The sequence below is a fragment of the Gavia stellata genome, chromosome 27, assembly GCF_030936135.1.
Source record: "Gavia stellata isolate bGavSte3 chromosome 27, bGavSte3.hap2, whole genome shotgun sequence".
Taxonomy (NCBI): domain Eukaryota; kingdom Metazoa; phylum Chordata; class Aves; order Gaviiformes; family Gaviidae; genus Gavia; species Gavia stellata.
The window spans coordinates 1,272,896-1,295,314 of NC_082620.1; the positions used below are offsets into that span (position 1 = coordinate 1,272,896).

A 22,419-nucleotide genomic window follows, 5' to 3' on the forward strand; every position below is an offset into this window, starting at 1 on the left:
GAAATGGTGGGGCCTGTCAAAATTCAGGCAGCAGCAGCTCCGTGAGCGTTTTTAGGAGGGATGTCTCCCAAACTTGTTTTCTGCCCTGCTAGTAATAGGAAAAATAGCCCAGCTTGTGTGTTTGAAGTAGCAAGATGTATGTGTATCTGTCATGAATCACTGAGCAGCTCCATAATAACAGCAATTTTGGAAACAGAAAAGCTAGTGGGAAAATAAACTGAGGTTTTCATTCAGTTATCAAAGCATGTGCTGTTCTGATCTGGAGGCAGATAAAGCAATACTAAATATTGAACAAACCACTCCGGAGTATTTTTAATAAACATTAAAAATTACTGAGCAGCTGTCATCACTTCCTAGTTAAAGGTTGAAATTTTGATTCCCTTGTAAATGGATTTTTAGCTTGTCCAGGGAGTTTGCAAGAAGTGTTACATTGGCTGCAAAGCTGATTGGTTTGATCTTCCGCTGAAATAAATTTTAAAAACCTGCCAAGTTTGCAGTGGCAGCACTAGGGAGTTCCTAGTTTGGCACCCTAAAAGCAGAGTTGCTGCTTTTGCACTTCATCGGGCTTCCAATTAAAATCGGAAAGAGGAATATTCTTCCGATGGCTTGTTTTGCATTCACATCTAGTTATCGGGAGTAATTATTAAATCCTGGTTCGGAGGAAAAAAAAAATACACTTTAATTGGCAGTGTCCCCCAGCTTGCTGGCCTGGCAGATCTCAGCAGGAGGAGTCAGGGGCGACAGGGCTGTTAGCAAAGGAGTCTCCGGTCCTTTTCCCTTTTGCGATAGACTTCAAAGTCTTAACCCCTGGATGTTGGGGGCGGAGGGGCTGCTTCAGTTTCTCTGCTTGTGAATACAATGACATATTTTTATGGCTGAATGGAAATAGTGTTGAATTGTGTTAGACAAGTGCACCTCTGGTTAAAAAAGTAGATCAGATTGAGGCAGATTGTTTGCATTAGGGTGTTACTTGGTAATTGTGAATTCTCAGTGCTCTTCAAAGGCTGCGTGCAACCAAGCTTCTGACTAATTCAGCTTAAACTCACATTAATAAGGCCATATATGAGTGTGTTAATGTAGCACATAGCAGAGGAATAGCCGTTTCTCCTGAGTTTAGTCTTCAGTATTTAACCTGACTGTAAATTAAAACTGCTGAGCTGTATGTGGTGTCTAGTGACAACAAGGGTCGACCAGCAGCGTGTTCACCTGTCTGTCCTGGGGACACCGGGATCCGTCGGGCACGTCTGACGGAAGAGCTCTGACCCGAGCGTGCGGTCTGGGACTGTCAGGCTTGTCACCTGCAGAAAAAAGCTGTTCGGGGCTCTAAAAATGCATCTGGGGCTGCCAGTTCTTGATAACTAAAGGCATAACCTAAGGCAAAGAGCAAATGCCTTTAGTCCGGAAGCGCGTTGAGGTCCCTTGGGCTGAACCTGGAAGGTCAGTGGAAGATCTTTGCTGATGACAGTGGAGATTTTTGAAGTGTGACATCGAGCGCTTCTCTGAAAGTCTCTATTTAAGAGTGTTTTCTTTGCTTAGGTTACAAAATGCACATGCCAGAAAGTAGAAGCTTTATAAAGAGGAAATTTTCCTCCAAACGCTCCCCATCTATTTTCTGCTTCTTCATATGACGTGGGTCTGTAACGCAGGCATTTCTGTGCCGGATCAGATCAGGAATGTATCTAACCTGATGTCCTCTTTTTGATTTGGCTTGATATTTGATGAAGTAATAGGTGTTTTGGTGGCATCCAGAAGACAACTCCAGTCCTTTCACTGAGCAGCCAAACTGTACCCTGGAGCCTGATTGTGTATTTTTAAAAATTCTGTTGCCTGCGTGGTATAAATTCTCATTATTATTATTTGATTGCCATCTCAGTGGTGATTTGTGATGAGGTTCCACAGCCTAGTTCAGCACCTTTGCCTGACAGCTTCGCTAAACATTCGTTTCCAAAAAAACCCCAAGGCTAGCAGTCTCTTGATCTGCCATCAAAAAAATCCCCGTACCATGTACCAGGTGCTAAGCTGTGCACCCTAAACTATCTTCTAGTGGAAAACATTCATCTGCCCCGTTTTTTGATGTTTTCAGTTCAGGGAAATGATTCTGTGTGTCGTTCGAACAGGAAGCAATGCAGTGCGTGGAGGAGCTGAGCGCCCAGAATCTGCTGCCTGTTTTCGTGCGAGTGGGAGTGGAGTCGACGCTCGAGAGGAGTCAAATCACCAGGGATCACATGGGCCAGTTATTACATCAGTTGGTGCAGTCGGGAAAGCTGAGCAAGCAGGATTTCTTCAAGGGGTTTGTATTCTGCGCGTGGAAACGGGTACTTTTCTTCAGCATTCACTGCAAGTGAACAATGTTTGTGTTGGAGAGGAATGATTTCCCACCCTGCTTTGGTATCCTGCCTTCTCCACGCATCCGTTTTGAAGCTGTGTTTTCACCTGGGTGTATTTATAAGTAATATAATTATTGCGATATATTTTTAAGTATTCAAATGCTTTAGTGAATGTAAATATTTCCATATTTATATAAGTATTTATTTCTAAGCAAATAAGTAGGTGTCTATTTAAATGTGTGAGTTCAGATTTCTGTTTTGTGATGCATTTGTCAATGTTTGCCTTTTGGCAAATGACTGAATACGACTTAAAGAGGAGGAAGACAAAAATCTTCACGTGACATTAATGCCTGGAAGCTGCGTAGCCTGAAGTCCCGTGCATCCACAGAACCACAGCCACTCTCCCACTGGTAAAACAGGCTTCACCCATACGATGCCGCTTCTCAGGACAACTCAACTTTAAGGAGCTCCCGTGTCCTCAAGGGGCTGAGAAGGAGAGTATGTGCCAGGTGTGGTATCGGACAGGTTGGACCTTCCTCAGGGGATCTGAGTTTCGGCTGCTGGTTCATTTCAGCTCTCCAGGTTTTGTGTTCCCAGCCTGGATTTGAACTGCTGTCCAGTCGTAAAAGGATCCGTCTTCCCAGGGAGGTCCCCAGCACCACTCAGTCCTTGCTGGGGCTTAGAGCAGGGTGATGAAAACAAGGATAACCACGAAAAGCAGCCAGCAAACGGGCGGATGAAATAATGCTTTTGGATACTGAGTTTCTGGGTGTTTAGCCCCATCTTGCTGCTTTTATTTGAATCGTGTCTCACACGGTACCACTGACCACTCCGATGGCGATCTCCCTGCGCCCGTGTCGGCAGCAAATTTCGTCGTGATGCAGTCCAGTGGCTCACAGGAAAAGCTTAGGCAGCCTGAGTTCAAAACCGTATGGAACAGCAGTAAAAAATACATATCCACAGGGAGTACATTTGTCTGTGTCCACACAGTCGCTGATGGTCAAAATGACTCGTTTGAAGTGACACATTTCCATAATGGATTGTGATTAAAGCCCTTCCTGTGTTTCCTGGAGCGTGGATAAGTTGTTGTGAGGCCAAATAAGTAGGATCTTGATGAAATAGTGGGACGTGCGGCCTGAATGTGGCGTAAACAAAGTGAAACAGCTCCTGAAGATGATGAAAGGGCAAGTGGTGTTCAGCGGGTGCATGAGAAGAACCCCGAAAACCACTATACTTATTCACGCAAGACAAATTACTGTGTAATTAGAGGCTATGTGATGAGTGCTGGTCACAGCGCAAGTCTGGAGAGATACACAACGGGAAACCAATTTCTGGCAGAAATGCTTGGACAAACCTAGGTAGCAGAGGGCGTAAAGAACAAAGCAAAGGAGATGGTTTCTGGGTTTGAAGCGCAAGAGAAAATGTGCATTTATAGTCACTAAACTGGACCCCAGAATTTTCCAGGTTTTCAGGGAAAATGAATCATGATGAAAACTGGCAGGAGAGACAGAAAAATTATTATCTTGTACCAGGCATGGGAAGTGAAGCCACCTACAAGACTTTTACCGGAAAGAAGAGTTTTGAGTGATTCGGGAAACTGTATCCAAAGTTGGGGAACTATTTTGTAGTTCATCCTGCCACGTTTTCTGTTCTGGATGGAAACCTTTCTCTGGTGTATTGAACTTTTTTCTTGTGTTGTTTTACATACTTGCAGACATTTTGCTGATTGCATTTGAATTTTTGTTGTTATTAATCTCCCTTCTGTAAAGGTTTGGATATTTTTAAGAAGGCTCCATTTATTAGATGGTTTGTATTTATAGACAAAAATGCTTTTCTTACTTTTACAGGTTTTGCTAGTTAGCAAACAATTTGTTACTGGGATATAAGAATTATTGTAAATGGAGCTTTCCTGGATGTGTCTGCTGGTTTTACAGAAGGCAATGCCTTTTCCACATACTCTCCGTGTTATCTCATAGAGAAATTCACTCCTGGCAGTTTTGAAGCACTGAAAACATAAGATGGCAATAGTTTTTTTGTTACCTTTGTGATTCCCTTCTCTCCCCTCTCCTTCTCTCCCCTCTCCTTCTCTCCCCTCTCCTTCTCTCCCCTCTCCTTCTCTCCCCTCTCCTTCTCTCCCCTCTCCTTCTCTCCCCTCTCCTTCTCTCCCCTCTCCTTCTCTCCCCTCTCCTTCTCTCCCCTCTCCTTCTCTCCCCTCTCCTTCTCTCCCCTCTCCTTCTCTCCCCTCTCCTTCTCTCCCCTCTCCTTCTCTCCCCTCTCCTTCTCTCCCCTCTCCTTCTCTCCCCTCTCCTTCTCTCCCCTCTCCTGTAACAAAGGATTTTTAAAGCACAGATTTGCTCAAATTAAGTCTCAAATTAAATTATAGTTAGTGCTTGACATTTTTCCTTCCTTTTCGTAAAGTTTTTCAGATACCTTGGAGATGGCGGACGACATGGCCATAGATATACCCCATATTTGGTTGTACCTAGCTGAGTTGGTGACCCCCATGTTAAAAGAAGGAGGAATCTCTATGAGAGAACTTATACAGTAAGCAATGCTGTTCTTTTCCAGTGTCGGTGAGCTGAGCTATGCTATAGTATTTTCACAGCATGGTTCCCATCCGTAGATACAAGACAAGTAGTGTGAGAGGCTCAGCTTCTCGTAGGAGATGATAAAAGGCTTGCTGCACATCGTTTGGGATGCACCAGACCGAAAGCTGTGGTGGGAAGGGAGCTTGCTGCTCTGTAGTTGCTGTTCAGGGATGGAAGTTTTATCCATAAATCTACTTCAATCCTGTTCATTTCAGCTGAGCTAAAAAATACCCCCATGTTGTACCGTCAGAGTCATTAGAGACCGCACTGAGGCTCCGAGAATTGGATTTAAGGAGAGCAAGGTATTGCGCAGGAGTCTGTATGTCTCAGAGTGAGATAGTTACCACCTGGGTATTGCCTTAAACAGGCACAAAACCTTGCCTGCCAGACTGGAAACTGTTTCCAGGACCAGAGTTTCTGTATTTTGTGCATGTTCTTATATAGTTGGGGATTAACTAGAAGCCAACTGAATGGTTCCCTTTTCCTGAGAGTAGTGTATTAAGAAAATAATAGCCTTTTCCCTGAAAAGGGTCGTGCCACCTGAATGGGGGGTCCCACAAAAATGAGTGGATTTGACGTTACATAAAAATAAAGCCTTTGTAATTAGCCCTGTTGTGGCAGGCGCACTGCATCACTGAGGTCTCTTCTGGCGGCAGTGCTAGCTAGACCAAATCCTTTATCCCTGGCAGAAGGTAAAGGTGATTTCCTGCCTTGGTTTGATCACTACCTTGCATTCCAAATTCAAATTATAAGGAAAAATATCTGGTTTTCTTCCATTCTAGAGAATTTAGCAAACCTTTGCTTCCTGTGGGAAGAGCCGGCGTCTTGCTTGCTGAAATCTTGCACCTTCTATGCAAACAAATGGTAAGTGTCCAGGTGTACCGTTCGTAGGTAGGAGCTGGATGCAGCCAGTACGTATTTATGCATGAAGTCTACACATTTCCCACCTGAAGATATTTAGGGATGGGCCAGCCAGTCCAGATAACCTAGGAACGCTGCCTCAGTTTCAAACCAAGCCTTAAAGGGTTCCAAAAAGTTAACTTTTTTTTTTCTCATCACTTTTCCCTTTTGCAGGTACCTTTGCACCTGGCTTCTTCCAGAAGCTAGAGTGCTGAAATACCACAAGAGGGATATTCTCAAGGTCTTTCTGGGCTGACCAGAAGCAGCAAGTGCCGGCAATCTTGCAAGAGAGCTGTTCTTGCAGACCAGAGGGGTTCTGAGGGTGCAGATAAGCTTCCGATGGCCTCTCAGACTTCTGGGTGCTTATCCAAACTAAACCTGCGAACTCTTGAGGTCGATTCACCCATCACTAGGGGCAGTGACACCTTCTCACCCTGTAACTTCTAGAGCTCTCTTACACATTTCACAGTTGTGTGTCCAAACAATTTGGTGGTTTCCCTATAACTCTGTCTCCATTTTTGGTCTTTTTTTTTTTTTTTAATCCAGCTAAATACTGCACTTTGGATAGTGTCTATTTTAAACCCTGTAAAATCCCTCACTTGCCTTTTTATTTTTTAAAGCATGCATCCAAATAAGGTTGATTGTTCCAGGAGCGTTTCAGTCTAGCAGTGCAAATAGTGACTTTTTATTTCTTTATTTTAGCCTTATGCTTGTTTGGACAGTCGACTTCCATTTATTTTTCTCTGTTCTGTGAAAGAAAAGCTGCCGTGCTCTGGGGGTTGAAGCACCAGCTTGGGGTTTCTGTTTCTGCCACAGCTTTCTAATTCGATCTCGTCCAGGCCAGTACTTGGACTTGGGTATGTCAATGTAATATCAGTCGATCGAATTCAGATCCTGACGAATCGTAGCAGGAACCATGCACAATTAACTCTTAATGATCTGCATTGTAAACTTAAAATTATAATCAGCTTTATAAACTAAAAATCAGGCTGCTTTTAGCAGTGCTTAGCTTAGGCTACACAGTGATCTCCCTGGCGCAGGTGCTACAAGGTAAAGGTTTTGGCAAAGCATTTGGGTGAGAAGAGCTGGTTGTTATTAGTATTTTTATTCCTGTCAGAATTGTGTATCTGCCATCTTAGGCAGGATACCAAAAGGTCAGTGTGACATTAGAGGGTGCGGAAGGTTGAACTGCATGTGCTGCAAAGGAGCTGTTCTCAAGGTTTGCAATAAATTCTGGGAATTGAAGCGTGAACTTGGTATTATGTACCTGAATTTGAGGCTTGGTCTCTGCACAGAAAACAGCCATGCAAATAGCTATTTTCTGAAAGTGGCTCATTTGCCAGTGCCTTACTGTCAAGGCAGGGGGAGAGTGAGTCCCAGAGTAAGTTAATGACAGAGTCAGGAGAAGAACCTAAGTCATCTAACTGCCAGCTCTGTGTCACGGCCGTGGGAAACTGTGCCTCGTTCAGGTGTGTCACTTTTCGCAGGTAATCTCTGGCTGCAGTTGTTGCAAACCCCACGTCTCACATTATGCCTTGTTTATTACCCATCATCATGGCGTTTGACCACTCGACAAGATGTGTTTACCTGTGGCAGGATTGCGTATATGATTTCTCTTGCACGGGATTTCCAGACGTTTTCACTTCATTGCTAGGCATCTTGTTTGGTGGCTGAACGGTTCTTTATTTCTCCTGACACAGCTGCACCGCTCCGGCTCGAGTAAGCTCCCCTGGTTGTCTCTCAAGTCTTTAAAATGAACAAACTGTTTGTGTTTTAGAGCCATAAGAAAGTGGGAGCCTTATGGAGGGAGTCTGGCCTCAGTTGGAAGGACTACTTACCCGAAGGGGAGGATGTACATACCTTTCTCATGGAACAAGTGAGTTCAGAGCAAGCATCTGCTTAATGATTTCAGCACACTGAGTTTTGGCCCCACGTCCCCTTTGTTCATCCTCTTCCATCCTGTTCTTATGTACAGTTGGTATGGGACGTGGGGCGAAGTGTCTCCCTCACCAAGTTGGGGTTAGATTATTTCAGCACCTCCTTTCTGAAAGGCTGGGAGGACGGGCTTCTCCCTTCCGATCCCAGGCATAACGGGCTTCTCCCCTCCGATCCCAGGCACACATCTCCCGTCAGCTGGCTTCCTCTAAGAGATCTCTTCCTCCAGCTGGAGGGAATAAACTCAAGAATGAGTTTTGGAGCAAGGACAGACTGTCTGCAGAAGGGCCAGAATAAATGGTAGCAATTACTCACTCATCCCACCTTGCGTTACGATCCCAGGGGGGTTTCACAACCGAGAGGAGCCAGGCCTGATGGAGGGCACCCTGCAGTTCTTGCTGGTGGTGCTCCTAAGGAAGAAGCTGGAGGTCTCCCTTTGGAGCTCCACGATCCACTGCTCTGTTTTAGCACTTAGAAAGTGCTGCGCTGCAGGAAATGAAATGGATTACCAAGGCCTGGGGCTTGGTGAGGGGACTGTAGAGCCTCTGTGACATTTTGCAATGAATTGGGGTGTTGGCCCCAATTTCTTTGAGCGAGGGCCAGCTCTGGTAATTGCATTCCAGCTCCCCGTCGTTTTAGTTGAGCAACACGCACTTTATGTTGTGCGCGCTCGTATTGTGGAGGGCTGGAGCTGCTCGGAGATGCCTGGTTGTCTTTGCTGGATAATGTAGTTCCCACGTGTTTATAAAATGCTTTATAACCTTTGGAACAGGAAAAGCACATAAATCGTTGTAATGATAACTTAGCAGTTGAAAGATGCCAGAAAGCAGAATGAAGTGTAGCTTGCTGCCTCAATTTGGTATAATTCAGCATAGGAAAGTATATTTAACTAATTCTCATCATCGCTTCCGATGTTGCAGAAGTTGGACTTTACGGAGTCTGACTGTTCCAGTTCCTCAGAAGCACTTTCAGAGAAGGAACTCTCTGCGGAAGAGCTGAACAAGCAGCTAGAAAAACTCATTGTTGAGGACAAGGCGAATGATGAACAAATCTTTGACTGGGTAGAGGTACAAAGACTATTTTCACCCTCCCTGCACACAGTTCATTAACTGCTTTCGTAAATATTTTCTCATCTAAAGGAGCATCTCTGCAGGCTCCTCCCTAGGCATAGGACACGAAGGTGATTAGGTCTGTGCAATTAACACTTCCAAAGAATTAAAATCTAAAATATAATCAGTCAGTTATTTCAAAGTAAGCTTTAGGAAGAAAGAATTTTAGCCGTATTAACACACAGCTCTGTAACTGCCTTTTAAATACTGTCGACTTTTTGACTCTGAAAACACTGCTTCTGGCTACTTATGACATTTTGGACCCAGTGCGCTGCTGCATTCTTTCTTCCCAAAACACGGGATAAAAGCATCTCATTGCTTTTTGCAACATGACCTACCAAAGTCCCCCTGCCATGCTGCAAAAACATCCTGGGCAGTCGCTGAGGGCACCCGTACCTTTCCGAGTGTATTGGACCAGGCACTGTAAGAGAAAATAAAGAAAAACAGAGAAGGAAAAAAGCCCTGTCAACCCACTGATCTTTTGCCCTCTATCTCCGGCTGCATCCTTTAAGCCAGATATTTAATCTAGTGTCTGAAATCATACCCAACCTGATTCATGTAGATCTGTGCTTACAGCTGAATCTTGGTCGGCTTCATTTCAGTTATTTCTGTTGCTGGAGCAATGTGTTAGAAATGTCATTTTTCTCCCGCCGTTAGAGAAGTCGAGAGTGGAATGCAAGCAGCACTGAAAATCTGGGGACACCCACAGGCTCTTTGTAGCCTTGGACAAGTTACATAGCCATTCTCTGAATTTCTTCTACAAAGCAAACAAATCTCCACCCGAGGAGAGTGCTGTAAAAATTGTTGAAAAAGCCTAAAACTCTTAGAAAACGTACAAGGGCATTGCAGAAGCCAAGCGTTGGTGGTTTGGTGTGTTTCTCACGACAAACGACTAGTTGTGGGAGCAGCGAAATGGCGTACTGATCGCATGAGAACTGTTGTTGAGTGTTGACGTACCTGAGCGAATTTTAAGAAGTGAGAGGGAAAGCTGAGTTTTTGCGGAGGGGTGAACTGGATTTCTGCTGCAGCAGCTTTTGCTGAGCTTGAACTTGCTGCCAGATTCAGCGGTGGAGTTTGGAAGCGGTTGCTCTCACGCAGCAGCGTGTTTTTAACTGGTCCATTTACTCTTGATTTCAGGCTAATCTAGATGAAAGCCAGATGAGTTCACCTACATTCCTTAGAGCTTTAATGACAGCAGTTTGTAAAGCAGCTATTATAGGTGAGTAACTTGCAATGTAAACACCACACAAACCACATCTGCAAAGAATTATTTTATGTTTTTTCAGGTTTCTATCACTTTTCCCTCCCGCCAAGGCTGGTTTTTATCACACACTGAGACTTTTGCACCATACTGAATCCTAGCGCTCAAGAGCGGGATGTCCGTTCCCCCTGCGGCAGCCAGGTGCTTTGCTGGTTACGGCGTTCTCGAGGCCCTGGCGTGTCCCGGTGACCTCGTGTGAGCAGACGTTTCAGACAACTCTGAGTAATGCCAGATTGTTCATTGATTTTTCTAGTGAAGGTGGAAATGCGCTAGACGTTATTAAGATAATTAGCATTTCCACTCCTGTGTCAGCAAGCACGCGTGGGCGCTCTACCATCGCAGATTGCCACGTGCGAGTTGGAAGCGTGGGTTGCAGGAGAGACGCCAGCCTGCATCTCTGCCTTGTTAATAGTTTTATGTCCAAAGTTGCAATTTTGGAAAGGCGGTTTATGCGGATGACTGGAATGTACCGCAGTCGGCTGGAAATGGAGGAAAGGGTGGGTTCCCAAGTCAGACGTGTGAGCCGCAGACCCTCAGGGGGGCTTGAATAAAGCGCTGCAGCCAGCAACATCTGGCCAGTTCACTGTGTTTTCTTTAACTTTACTGTTGGCATCTGGCGAGGCAAAAAATTGCACTTGTAAAGCACCCGGTTCTGCTCGTAGCTGTAAGAGCCACGCTTGGTGGAGAGAACGGTCTGAACTTCATCTTGTTGCGAGGGGAGAGACAGCCCAGCTCCTTCCTTCTCCCCGAGAGCGGAACCTTTCTGATGCCACCTAGTGTTAGTGGCGAAATGACACAGGATTTGATGACAAACGTTTAAGGGTTCCCTCGTGTATTGGGGACATCTTCTGGTTTATGTTTTGACCTTACTTCTAATTGAGGCTTTGTTCCTTTTGTTTTCAAAATATCACTTAATTGTGTTGCATGATCTACTTAAAAGCTGCTGAATAATTTATCCATGTTGTTGATGGACTTCTAATGCATATTTTTTATACATTCCTGATTTCCTATGTCATGTGCAGCTTATGAGTCTGTTTCTGCCTTAGTATTTTTAGAAAAAAAAGATTTTCTAAAAACCTTCCATATAACTGGAGTTTTAGCCCTGGCCATTGTACGCACTTTGGACATCCAGTTGTCTGTGGAAGCACAACGATTTGCACTGCAAAGTAAGGTTGTAATTCTTCTGTGTGTGTCAGCAGGCTGGTTAGGGCCAGGGTCGCTGCAGGTACTGGTTGAATTTGGGGAACTGGAAGAAGCCAGACTTCCAGAAAAAGCCGTTGATCAGAAATACTTCCTGTTGTTTCTCGTCCGCTTTTCTCTCCACGCTAACGTGTATCTGGGATTTCTATTTGAATAAATCAAGGCGATAAAAGATCCACCCCTGCTGCCGTGTACCGAAGCTGACCCTGTTTTCCTCTCTTCCCCTCAGCGGACTCTTCTAGCTTCCGTGTGGACACTGCTGTTATCAAACAGAGAGTGCCGATCTTACTCAAGTACCTAGACTCAGACACGGAGAAGGAACTACAAGCACTTTATGCACTACAAGCATCAATAGTAAAACTTGATCAGCCTCCTAGTAAGTGTTGCCTCTGCGCTGGGGATGTGAACACTGACAGCCAACGTAGCAGAGGAGAGAAAACAGCGTACAGTGGTTTCCGCTTGTCCGGATTCCGGCTTGTAGAGCAGCGCGGGTCCCCAAATGCTTGGCCGAGGGCTGGCTCTTCTCTTGGTTGGTCCTGTAAGCAGCCATGCAGAAGGAAGGACAAACCTCTGTGATGCAAAAAGAGGGAAAAAAAAGAGTAGTAAAAAACCAATTTGTTGAGTTTACAATACCTGGATATGTGAGAGTACTGGGCCTTGTAATTGTATTGCTGCGCCACAGGTGTCTGTGGGCTGGGAGGGAATAAAATGCGTTGGACAACGGATGAGCCTCACCCCAGAGACACTGCAGAAACCTCTTGTTGGAAAAGAGGTGGGGAGCTGCCAAAGAAACGGGGATTCCCGGGGAGTCTGCAGCACAAAATCAGAGTGTGCCCAGAAATGCCCAACTTGATCGTCCTTAGCTTTAAGGCGCTAGTCATTCTTTATCCCTCCTGCTGAGCCGTGAAAAATCAGGTGTTGGAGAGGAGCCAGGCTGCCAGGTTGCGCGGTCCAGCGAGGGGAGGACGGGCTGCTGTGGATTCTCCTTGCCGGCCAGTCCCTAGATAATACGTTCCCACGGCTGCTTTCCCATTTCTGCAGAGCACGTGTTACCCGATGGCATCTGAGGGACCTGTTTTCCCTCTCGGCTGTGTGTAACCAGCTAGGAAGCAGTAACTCAGTAACAGACCTTCCTTTTACTTGTATCTGCATCTCGTGCATTAAAGGTCACGTTAATCCCCTTATCTGTAACCGTGTCTTTGTCCGCTGACTTAAACTGCGCAGTACTAACAGCTGTTCTCTCCCCTTATTCCATTATCGCAGATTTGTTGCGGATGTTTTTCGATTGCCTGTATGATGAGGAGGTAATATCGGAGGATGCCTTCTACAAGTGGGAAAGCAGCAAGGACCCAGCGGAGCAGAACGGGAAAGGAGTAGCGCTAAAATCCGTCACAGCGTTCTTCACGTGGCTACGGGAGGCCGAAGAGGAGTCGGAGGATAACTAAAACTTAAAATACAGAGAGGAAAAAAAAAAAAAAGGACAATTTAAGTATTTTTTTAAAAAGTTTCACGTCTTCGCCAATCACAGTGCAGCAAGGCCAATTCTCGCGCAGACCCCCCCTTCCCCCACACATGCACGAGTGGGAGAGGTAAAAATAGATAAACACAAAAGGTGATCATGGAGGAAAAAAGGTACTTGAAAAAAAAAAAGTAAACGTCAAACCTGAGGGCGGGAGCACTAAACCAAAATACATGTATTATTTATAGAAAATATTTTCTGTTTTAATCTTTTTTTTTCATTTCTTTTTAAACAAGGACTCACAGAAACACAAAGCAAAACAAATCTGTTTAGCAAAAAAAAAAAAAAGTTGAAAACTTTTAATTTATTATTTTAAGGACTGCAAATGCCAGTGTAATTTTTAAATTTGCAGTTTCTGTAAACAAATTGTATAATAGAACTAAAAGCAGAGAAATAAATTTCCCTCCCCTTCATATGCACCTCAGTTTTGTTTCAAAGCATGATAAATAGACAAAACTTTCAAGGGGGTTGGGGTAAGCTAGATGAGGAAGAGATCAATTTTTTTTTTAATTGTCATCAGATTTTTCTGCCTGCCTCTCAGCTTGCTTCAGAAATTTAAAAAGAAAATAGTAATCAAAACGTACATAACCTTGGAACAGAAGGAAATGCATTTGAGAAAACCGCTGCGGACCAGAGTGCTCCGAAAATAACTCATTCAAAACAGTGCTACCCTGGGGAAAAAGTACTAGTGATACTTTCAGAACCTTTAGAGCAACTTTAAGGCTTGTAAATACATAGAACAAATATTTAAAAAAAGAAAAAAAGAAATTGACTCAATACTATTTCTTTTCACTTTCAAAATATAAAGAACAAAATAAAGACAAACATTGCAAGTTTAAAAGAAAGTAAAACGACTTCTCCTTTGACAGCTGCTGAATGTGTGCACCATCTCTGAGCGGTGCTGGCTTCCTTTTCATTGTGTAGATCCTCGGTTCCAAATTGTGTACATATAGTGTGTGTATGTATGTGTGTCTACCAAAAAAGAGGGGTGAGAGCAATTGTTGTTTTAAAAAAAAAAAAAAGGAAAAAAAAATAGGGGGTTGCTGCTTGGGAGACCTTTTCTGCAGAGAGAACTTAATGGCAGATGAGCAGCTGGTGGGCTGCTGTGCCGTGTAGGTGCGTTTGGTTCCCAGCACGGTGCCGCGAGGCTGGGAGACGACCTCGGGGCGGTCGGTGCCCGATCCCAGCTCGGTTTGTCCAGCCGTGCAGCCACGGTGTCTCTGGTGTGACTTGGATCAGTGGTGTCGTCCTGGGGACTTGGGACCCTGGTAGCTCCGGAGGTCGCAGCCGCTCGAGCAGAGAACCGACAGCCCTTCGCCATGGTTTGTGCGTCCGTTGCCGCCCAGCTTCCGCTGCTGCCCATCGCACCTGCCGGTTGCCTTGCTGTGCCTAAGGAACCCAAAGACCCGGATGGGTGAAAATAAAAGCGCCCTACAGGAGTCAAGAGGTGGAACAAGCGATGCGGTGCTCTTCCCGGCTCTGCCCACCCCGTCAGGGTGTCTGCAGCCTGAGTGCAGCCCGGGTACAGATTAACAGTGGTCGCTTTACAGTCGGAGCGTGTGTTTTCTGTGTGCCCAAAGGGACCTCAACTGCGCCCTGACGCCGCGCAGTCCTCCAAACTGAGCCGCTGCTGAGTACGTTAAGTCTCTTGTGTGTCTCTCTTCAACAACCAAAGAATCCCTGCTGGCTCTCACTGTGAAGAAGCATCTACCATAATACAGTCTGCAAAGTTTGTGAAGCCCTAAAATGTAGTTTGTGAACTGTGGTCCGTGGACCACAAGTAACCTGTGGAGCATTTGCTGGTGGTCTGTGCAGCACTAGCTGCTCACATGATGCTGTCGTCTTCTTTCCAGCTGCTAAATCACTTCTTTTTTTTTAAAAAAAAAAAAAAAAACAGGAAAAACAAGGAAAAAAAAAGGCTACAAATACATTAAATACTTTCCTAATCTTACTTTTACATGTAAACAATTGCTGTACTTGCATAAGGATGTTATTTGATCACCAAGGGGAAGGGAGGAGGGTGTCTGGTTGTGGCTGGAGGGGAGATGTCCATGAGACGCTTTCCCTGTTAACATGTTCCACGCCATGAATCTGAGCTAGAGAATCCGTGGCCTAAAACACTAGAGCATTGTTTGTTTTTTTTTTTTAGTAACAATAAAACACTTTTCTCTGATGTTTTGTTAAAAAAAAAAAGAAAAAATATTCTCACCCTTAATATATGCATATGTATGTATCTGCTTGTACAACACCCAGCGACTCCTCGTTCTCAGCCGCTTCCCTTCCCAGCCTCGCAGTTGGGCCCAGCGGTTTGGCGATGGGCGCTCTCGATCTCCGAAAGGCTCGTCTGCACGGAAACCCCCAGCCAGCGGGTCTCAAGGTGTGTGTGTGAAACCTCTGCAGAAGGTCGTGCAGGTGCGCTTCTCGGAAAAGTCATTTTTGAGCCAGAACGTGAGCGGGTAGATGATGGTTTGTAGCAGTTAAATAGTTGAATTAAATGGATGGGCGTTTGTATGTAAATGAGGCCAAATATTTGCCAAGTGGGTGTGTGCACCTGATGAATTTCCTCTCTCAGGGTGGGCAGTGTCAGACCCTGCTGGGAACGTGAGCGTGCAACACCGAAGCCGTGCCGTGCAAGGCCTGTGATTTATGGATCGCCTTCCATCAGAAAGGAAGAAACCGCTGTGGAGCCTTTGAACAGCCATGTGAATCGAAGTGAGTCAGGGCAGGGAAATTAGTTTGGGGAGCTTGAATCTTTTGGCTGAAAGAGTTGGAAAACCACTGGCTGGAGGGAATGGGAACGGTGAGCCTGTGGGTACAGGAGAGATGGGAAAGTCTCTCCCCTCCTTGTTTGAGCCTTTTAATGTTAAATGTGCCAGGGAGGTGAGAGCTTGCCCTGGTAGTGTCCTGCAGATGCCAGAAAGGGAGTTCTCAGAGGTTTTATGGTGGTTTGGGTTTTTTTCCAGAATTACCCAGTTTTACTCAGTTTATGCACGAGACCTTGAGGTCTCCAGTTATGGGTATGTTACCTGGAGGTTCAGCTTCTCCCAGATGTCACCGCAAGGAGCAGTCTTGGACCGAAACGGCTTCCTCTGCTCCCCTTGTGCTGTTCGCCACGTGCCGTTTGCTTACCTGCACCCGTACCAGGATATGGCTGCTTTTCAGTCGCCGCCTAGATCAGCACAGGTTTGCAGGCAGTTGTGGCTCCTCAGGATGCAGCCCGTGGTCCCAGAAGATCTTTGCAACACGTCTTTTCCTGAAGGGAATTAAAATAGGAAAAACTAAGAGATATATGAAACGGAAAAGGGGATATTAATTAAAAGAGGTTCCCATGGGAATGTGATTTGTGGGAACTTCATTTTACGGAAGTGAGGAGAGGTGAGCTCCTACCTAACCTTACAGCACAGCCTAAGCGGGGAGGACAGCAAATGGCCCCCAAGAATACTAAAGGTTTGGGTGTGTTGGGGTTTTTTTTCTCCCAGTCTTGGTCCTGTAAGGCCTTTAAACACATCTTCTGGGCAGGCTCATGAACGTGGCAAGGACTTAATACAGCTCAGCAGGGAAGAGCTGCATTAGAAGCCATTTGCACTGCTGGGAGCCCTTCTTGTGCTGAGGTCGCGTGCCCTATCAGTGGCAGGGGCAAGGAGGAGCAGATGCATTCGCTTACATCCCCGTTTCTCTTTATTGCTGAAAATGTCCCCAAACCTAAAGAAGTCAAACAGAAAATTTCCAGGCCAGGTGTCTGCCTAAGGCTGCTTTCTTTCTAGGAAAATGTTTTCAGAAACAGATCAGCCGTTTCTGTGAACGAGGTCAGGGAATACACCGATACCAATGTCGTACCCTGTCTGCGTGTGTTAACGTGCTCAGTTCTTAACCTTGTTTTCTCAAGAAACCTCGGGTCCAGGAGCAGACCTTGGTGTGTGGAAAATTCTTTTGCCCAGGATTAGCCCTCCCTGGTGTGCAGGAGCTGGTAAAGCCGAAGAGGCCACGCGGCAGGAGAGGCTTGGGAGAAGGGATTCCTCTGCAGAGATGGTTTTTAGTGTGCACCAGGCAGGTTTTAAGCCAGTAGTAACTTACACTGGTCATTGCTGCATTCCTGCGACCCACAGAGCTTTTGGTTCCAACCCTACAGACCATTTTTTTCCGATAAAGGAAAAACAGGGCCTTTAAAAAGTCCCGTTAATTTGCTGAGCATCCTGAAAACGTTTAAAACCAACTGCAGATGTCAGCATCTTGTTGCCAAAAGGGTGGCTGTGATTGTTCCTGCTGCGTTTCATTCCAGCGCCAGTCGTTTTTACGGACGAAGGGACCTGCAGCTGGTTGCCTTGTCAGAAGCGTTCGCCACAGAGCAGAGAAGCTGTTACAGCCGTGCCCCTGGCGCTGCTGGCTTGATATGTTTTACAGGCGCAAGAGGGTTTAGCTTTGGGGGTGGTAAGCTCAAAATCAGACCCCCTCCAGAACACTCTTACGCCGTTAGATCCAATATCTCTGGCCTTGAGGCACTGAACGGCCTTTAGGCGAGTTGGCTGTTGGCTGCAGGTAGGTACGTGATAGTGGTGAGATGCCGCGTGGTAGGAGTTTGGTCAGGGCTGCCGTGCGCTAGGTGGGGATAAAGCCGTTGAGAGATGTTCAGTCTGGCAAGCGCTCCGAGCTCCCGCTTGACACAGTCTGGCAGGGAGAGCTTGGCCTTTCTGCTCTTTGGAAGGTGTTGGCCCTCTGCTGCTACCTGATCCTGGGCCAACTGAGCGGCATCTCCAGCCAAGCACCATCAGCAGGAGTGTGAGCTCTTCACACGCCGCTTTTCTTTAATAAGGTGCCAACCCGGAGACTTGCACAAGACGCCGCATGCTGATAGAAACACCGAGCAACGGTTTGATGTGGCCTGGGGGCCACGTGCAAGCTGCAACAACCACAGGATGGAATCTGGGGATGAGGAGGCTTCAGCCCAGAGGGTCCTGCTTGGCTGCCCACCTCCCAGCCCAGCGCTGTGGATAGATAACCCACAAGGAGCCACTGCAGGAAAACCACGGTGATGGGCAAGCAACCGCAGCAAGAGATCGATTAGCCCACTCAGCTTCCAGCAGCGTGACTAAATCCCTGCCGATATCCAAGAAAACTTCACTAGAAGTTCTCTACCCTTGTATTTTCCAAGGGGCTCTGCTTGCCATCTGCAGGTAACCACCGTGGAACTGCGGTTTGCTAAAATAACTCCTGCTTATTTAAATGCTGCTGTAGGGATGCCCAACAGTGATCCATGGAAAACTTTGGTCACGTGGCACCGGTTTCTCTTCCTCGTTTCCAGCTGCTAAAGCTGAAACGGCACCAGAAATAAAACCAGCTCCTGCTCCATTCAGTACTTTCCAAAGGGGAGTTTGTCCACGGGTGCAGTTGCTGTCCCAGCTGCAGGGATGGTTGTGCTCTGGTTGCAAATTGGAAAGCGGGGAGGGGGCTTGGGGAAGGCGATCGATGCTTTACGTTAGGAAATCTATGTATTACTGAGCGAGCAGAGAGAAGGGTAAAGCCTGGCTCTTGCACGCTTGGTTGTCTTGTTGCAGCCCCCTGCAAGGTTTAACAGCAGATGTTGCCATGAAGCAGAGTTTTACTAAGCTCGCGGGGTACAGAGCATTAGCAAACATGGAGCGGAGCACGGTTAGAAGTGTTCTATCACAGCGTTGCAGAGAACAGCTGGAAGGGAGATGGAAAAAAAGATCATCTCAGCAGATGCAGCTGATACCTTCAGGTCTCACCTATGAAGGAAAATCAGTCATTTCAGTGTTGCAGAATAAGCTGTTCTGAAATAATGCCTGGTGCAAATGCTCTGTGCCATTAAAGATGGCCTAAAGTGAGTAATCTGTCAGTCCCGGCCACCTCCTGTTTCTGTGCGAGGGAGTCGTGCTGGGAAACCGCATGCTTCACCAAAAGCGGCTGGCCTGAGAAGGGAGCGGGCACTCAGCCTCTTCAGCGCTCTGCAGGGCTGTGGCACCACCACTGCGTGAATTTATGGTGATGGGCACAGCGCGCAGCTCTGTTCTCCTGCCGCACAGCCCTGCTTTGGGTGTCTTCATACACTGCCATCATCAGAAGCGAGGAATTTCACACACCTTCTCAGCAAAACAGGGGAGTCGAGTGTTTTACCCATCCTCCAAGGAAACACATCTGACTCTTCTGGTCTCCCCCAGCATCACAAGGTGGATATTTTGAGCAGGAGTCTGGGCTGTCACTGACACATCTCGAAGAAAAGCCCGTCGACAAGATTTCCCACGGAGAGACGAGCGAGCCAGCACTAGAGCTGACCCTACAGTTCAAGCAAGAGCCATCGCCAAAAATGCTTTAAATTCCTGCTCAACCCGAAGGTTTTCAGTCTTCCCAGCAAGGCTCGCTGGCATGGCGCTGCTCTCTCACAGCTACGGGACCGGCGCGGAGGCCGGAGTTCAGCCAGGCTGCTGAACGCACTGGGCATGCTGCTGATCACAGGGCGTACGGTGCACGCGCAGCAGCCAAAAATGAGCTTTTGCGGCTGCAAAAGCATATCCCAGCCGGGGGGTGTTACTGACAGTAAGTTATTACCTGCCGGGCAAGGGGAACGGCCGCTGCGTGCTCCGTGCTGCAGCCTGCTGCAAAGCAATTTCAATAGGAAACGGTGTTTGGCTCGGAGAGAGAAGGAATTTAGCAAATTCCTGCTGCCAGATGTTAACTGCAAGGACACACAGCTTTGGGAGAGGTGTGTCGTCCCGGCGTGAAATGCCGAGCTGGTGGACTTCGACTCCTCCTTGGCTTAGGGGAGCTGTCATTGCCACTTGCCTGCTTTGGGTAAAATAAATCCCTACTGTAATGCCAAAAGTGCTATAGGGGAAAAAAAAAAATCACAACTTCTGGCCACTGGTTTTTCAGTGACTATGGCACCTGCCTCGTTAGCAATAAGGATCTATTTCAAATTAGAGTGTCTCTAGAAAAGCAGCAGCCTGTGGAGGCTGTTCTCAGTCAACAACATTTTCCTGCTCCAAAACTTCTGTCAGGTCCAGTGGCATTTCTGTCACGCGTTTATTCCAGAACTTGGGTATATTTAAGCCCATTTTTATTTATTTGCTAGGAATTGCTATAAAAATGGGTTGGTGGGTTTGAAAGTGCGCAGGTGAACAGAATACCCCTTGGAAAAGGGGAAATGGTGTGAAAAGATGATAAACCTAACCGGGTTAGCCCTAAGGGTAGCTGTTAGAGGGGCAGCAACAGAGATCAGCTGGGAGGTGGTGTAGGGCGACACTGGGAAAAGTACAGAGAAAAAATTATTAGGAAGCTGATAAAGAATAAAGAGATCAAAGGTAAAGTCTGGAAGGCCACAAAGTGGCAGGGAATAGGCATGTTTGAGTTGAAACCAGAAATGGAGTGATTTTTGCACAGAATTACAGGAAATACAGGGCTGACAGTAGAACTCTGCCACTGGAAAGAGTAAGTATGAATTGGAAGAGAATTGTAAGTTTTTCTGGTGATCATTGGACATTTGTCTTCGGTAGAGGGAACCAGCAACTAAGTGGAAAATAATTGTGGTTAAAGGACATCACCTCATCTCTTCTAAAAGTCCGTATTTCTACTGGAGATGTAAAGGGGAAAAAATCCAGAAGTAAAAAGCAGCTCAAGCGTAAAGACAAGAATTGCGTGTGGGACTGCGGGAAGGGTGACACCGCTGCCTGACAGGTAAGTCCTTCATCACTTAATACTTCCATGTGCTGCAGGCGAAAGGCCCCTGGAAGTTTGTGTGTGGTTCCACAAGTGGAAAGTGATTATGGATGTGAGAGACCCACGTTAATTAAATGCTTGGATTCCGTGATGGTTACGGGATAGTTATACTCGGCACCGCTCCCTGTGCAAATCCACCGGGTCAAGCTGAAAACAGTAGCGACTGTCCCCTCACGGCCGGCACGCCACCGGCTGAATGGAAACTTCAAGGCGGGAGAGCAAGGGTCCTGCTCCAGCGATCCCATCAAACCAAAATAACTCCCTTCGGATCCACATTCAGGGATAACCAGATCTGAAGATAAGAAGCAGTAGAGACATGCTACCCAATTTAAATTTGATGATGGCTTCTCAGGGAATATTTGTTTTTCATAGCACCAGAAGCTGAAGAAGCAGCAGCAGAGTGTGAAGCTTTAGGGATGAAAGAGCGAGGCGACGGGAAGGAGCTCCCCAGCCTGCTGGCGATTAGACACGGGATGAAATGGAAAAAGGATCCAATTCTCCCTGAGCCAGGCGGACCATAGGCCAAAAATGTATAAAAGTCTTTCTTTATAAAAACAAATGCAAAAGTTGAGTTAAAAATGGAAAAGGGAAAAACTCGCCAAACACTTGGGGTGACGACACCAGAGGCAAGGCTTAAATATAATCAGAGCTGAAGTTCGGAGCTGCAGGTCAATATTAAAACAGAATTTGGCAACAAAGACACTGCGCTCGCTTAGCCAGCGGGGTCAAGAACTTTATCGGCAGAAGCCGATTTCAACATATAAGGTGCACAAAGGTAATAAAAAAAGGTAATAATAATCTTGTGGTTTGTACCATATGTGGCTGGTAGCTGTTAAGCAACACAGGGGCAGTGCTTATTAACTAAAAAAGCGTTCAAGTAAAAAACGTGGCAAAATGGGGAAAATATTAGTTGGTGTAGAGTAAGAAAGTTAACGGAGGGGCTTGTGACCCCTGGAATGGAGTTTCTGTGACCAGATGTATTTAAAACAGAAGCACAACGGGTTTCATGTTTCTAACAGAAGAACAAGAACATGTGGCATTGATATGGGGTGGAAACGGTAAATGTCTTGACATACAAATTTTACAGCTACTCCTTGGGAACAGTAGAAGTTTAAACTGGATCATTTAGACGTATTGCAAGCTGCACTGTACAGTCAAAACCCAAAGCTATAGGCAAATTTGTAAAAGCTCTAGGGCTGCAGAGAGATGTAATCAAATTGAATGATTTTAGGGGGAAAAAAATCCACGAACCAGTTGGAATCCTGCTAGGGCATGGCACCTGGCAGGGCAGGAAAGGCACTGAAAGTGTTTAGTACTTATTAAAAGCACTTAGTACGTATTAAAAGTATATGATGATGACGATAGTGCTTTACACAATCGCAGTTCGACTCTGACAGCAGCCCCCCGCTGAGGTGAGGCTCCCTGACGATGACTTTCCCTGCACTGTTCCCTTCCTCCTGTGCATCGTCACTCAAAAGTGGCTCCTGTCACCCACTGTGTGCAGCACTGCGGGAACAAAGAGGGGGACACAGGTGACATGAGCCTGCCCAAAAAACGGGGCAGAGGGGAGAGGAGATGAACAGTGGGTTTTGATCCCGCTGCGGGATGAAGCTGCCTTCCCCAGGTGTGGTCTTTTCTTTGCAAGAGCCCACCCTGGTCAGGCAGGCATGTGGCTGTTAAGGAATGTGCAGGGTCTGTGGATCCCCTCTGGGGTGGATTTTGAGATTAAAAACAGGGAAGGAGACAACAAAAGCTTTTCTCTTCCTCTGCTTGCATCTCAGCGTAGCTCTGTGGCTCAGCCAGTGCAGGTGCTGGGGTTTTGCACAAAGGCTTGCAGTGAGCAAGGGGA

The 22,419-nt window shown here is 46.4% G+C and overlaps 1 protein-coding gene across 12 annotated transcripts in view; it reads left to right on the forward strand.

Annotated features, from left to right (window-relative positions):
- Positions 1–13,678, forward strand: part of EIF4G3 (eukaryotic translation initiation factor 4 gamma 3) — a 149,838-nt gene extending 136,160 nt beyond the window's left edge. For 10 of the 12 annotated variants that reach the window (XM_059830114.1, XM_059830105.1, XM_059830102.1 and 7 more), the window contains 8 exons: positions 2,118–2,290; positions 4,746–4,871; positions 5,698–5,779; positions 7,593–7,691; positions 8,671–8,817; positions 9,997–10,078; positions 11,550–11,696; positions 12,584–13,678. In XM_059830114.1, coding sequence (XP_059686097.1) covers positions 2,118–2,290; positions 4,746–4,871; positions 5,698–5,779; positions 7,593–7,691; positions 8,671–8,817; positions 9,997–10,078; positions 11,550–11,696; positions 12,584–12,765 — 1,038 coding nt within the window. In that variant the 3' untranslated portion in view covers positions 12,766–13,678. The remainder of the gene's footprint in view (positions 1–2,117; positions 2,291–4,745; positions 4,872–5,697; positions 5,780–7,592; positions 7,692–8,670; positions 8,818–9,996; positions 10,079–11,549; positions 11,697–12,583) is intronic. The other 2 variants (XM_059830112.1, XM_059830113.1) reach the window with 1 other exon arrangement.
- Positions 13,679–22,419: the final 8,741 nt, after the last annotated feature.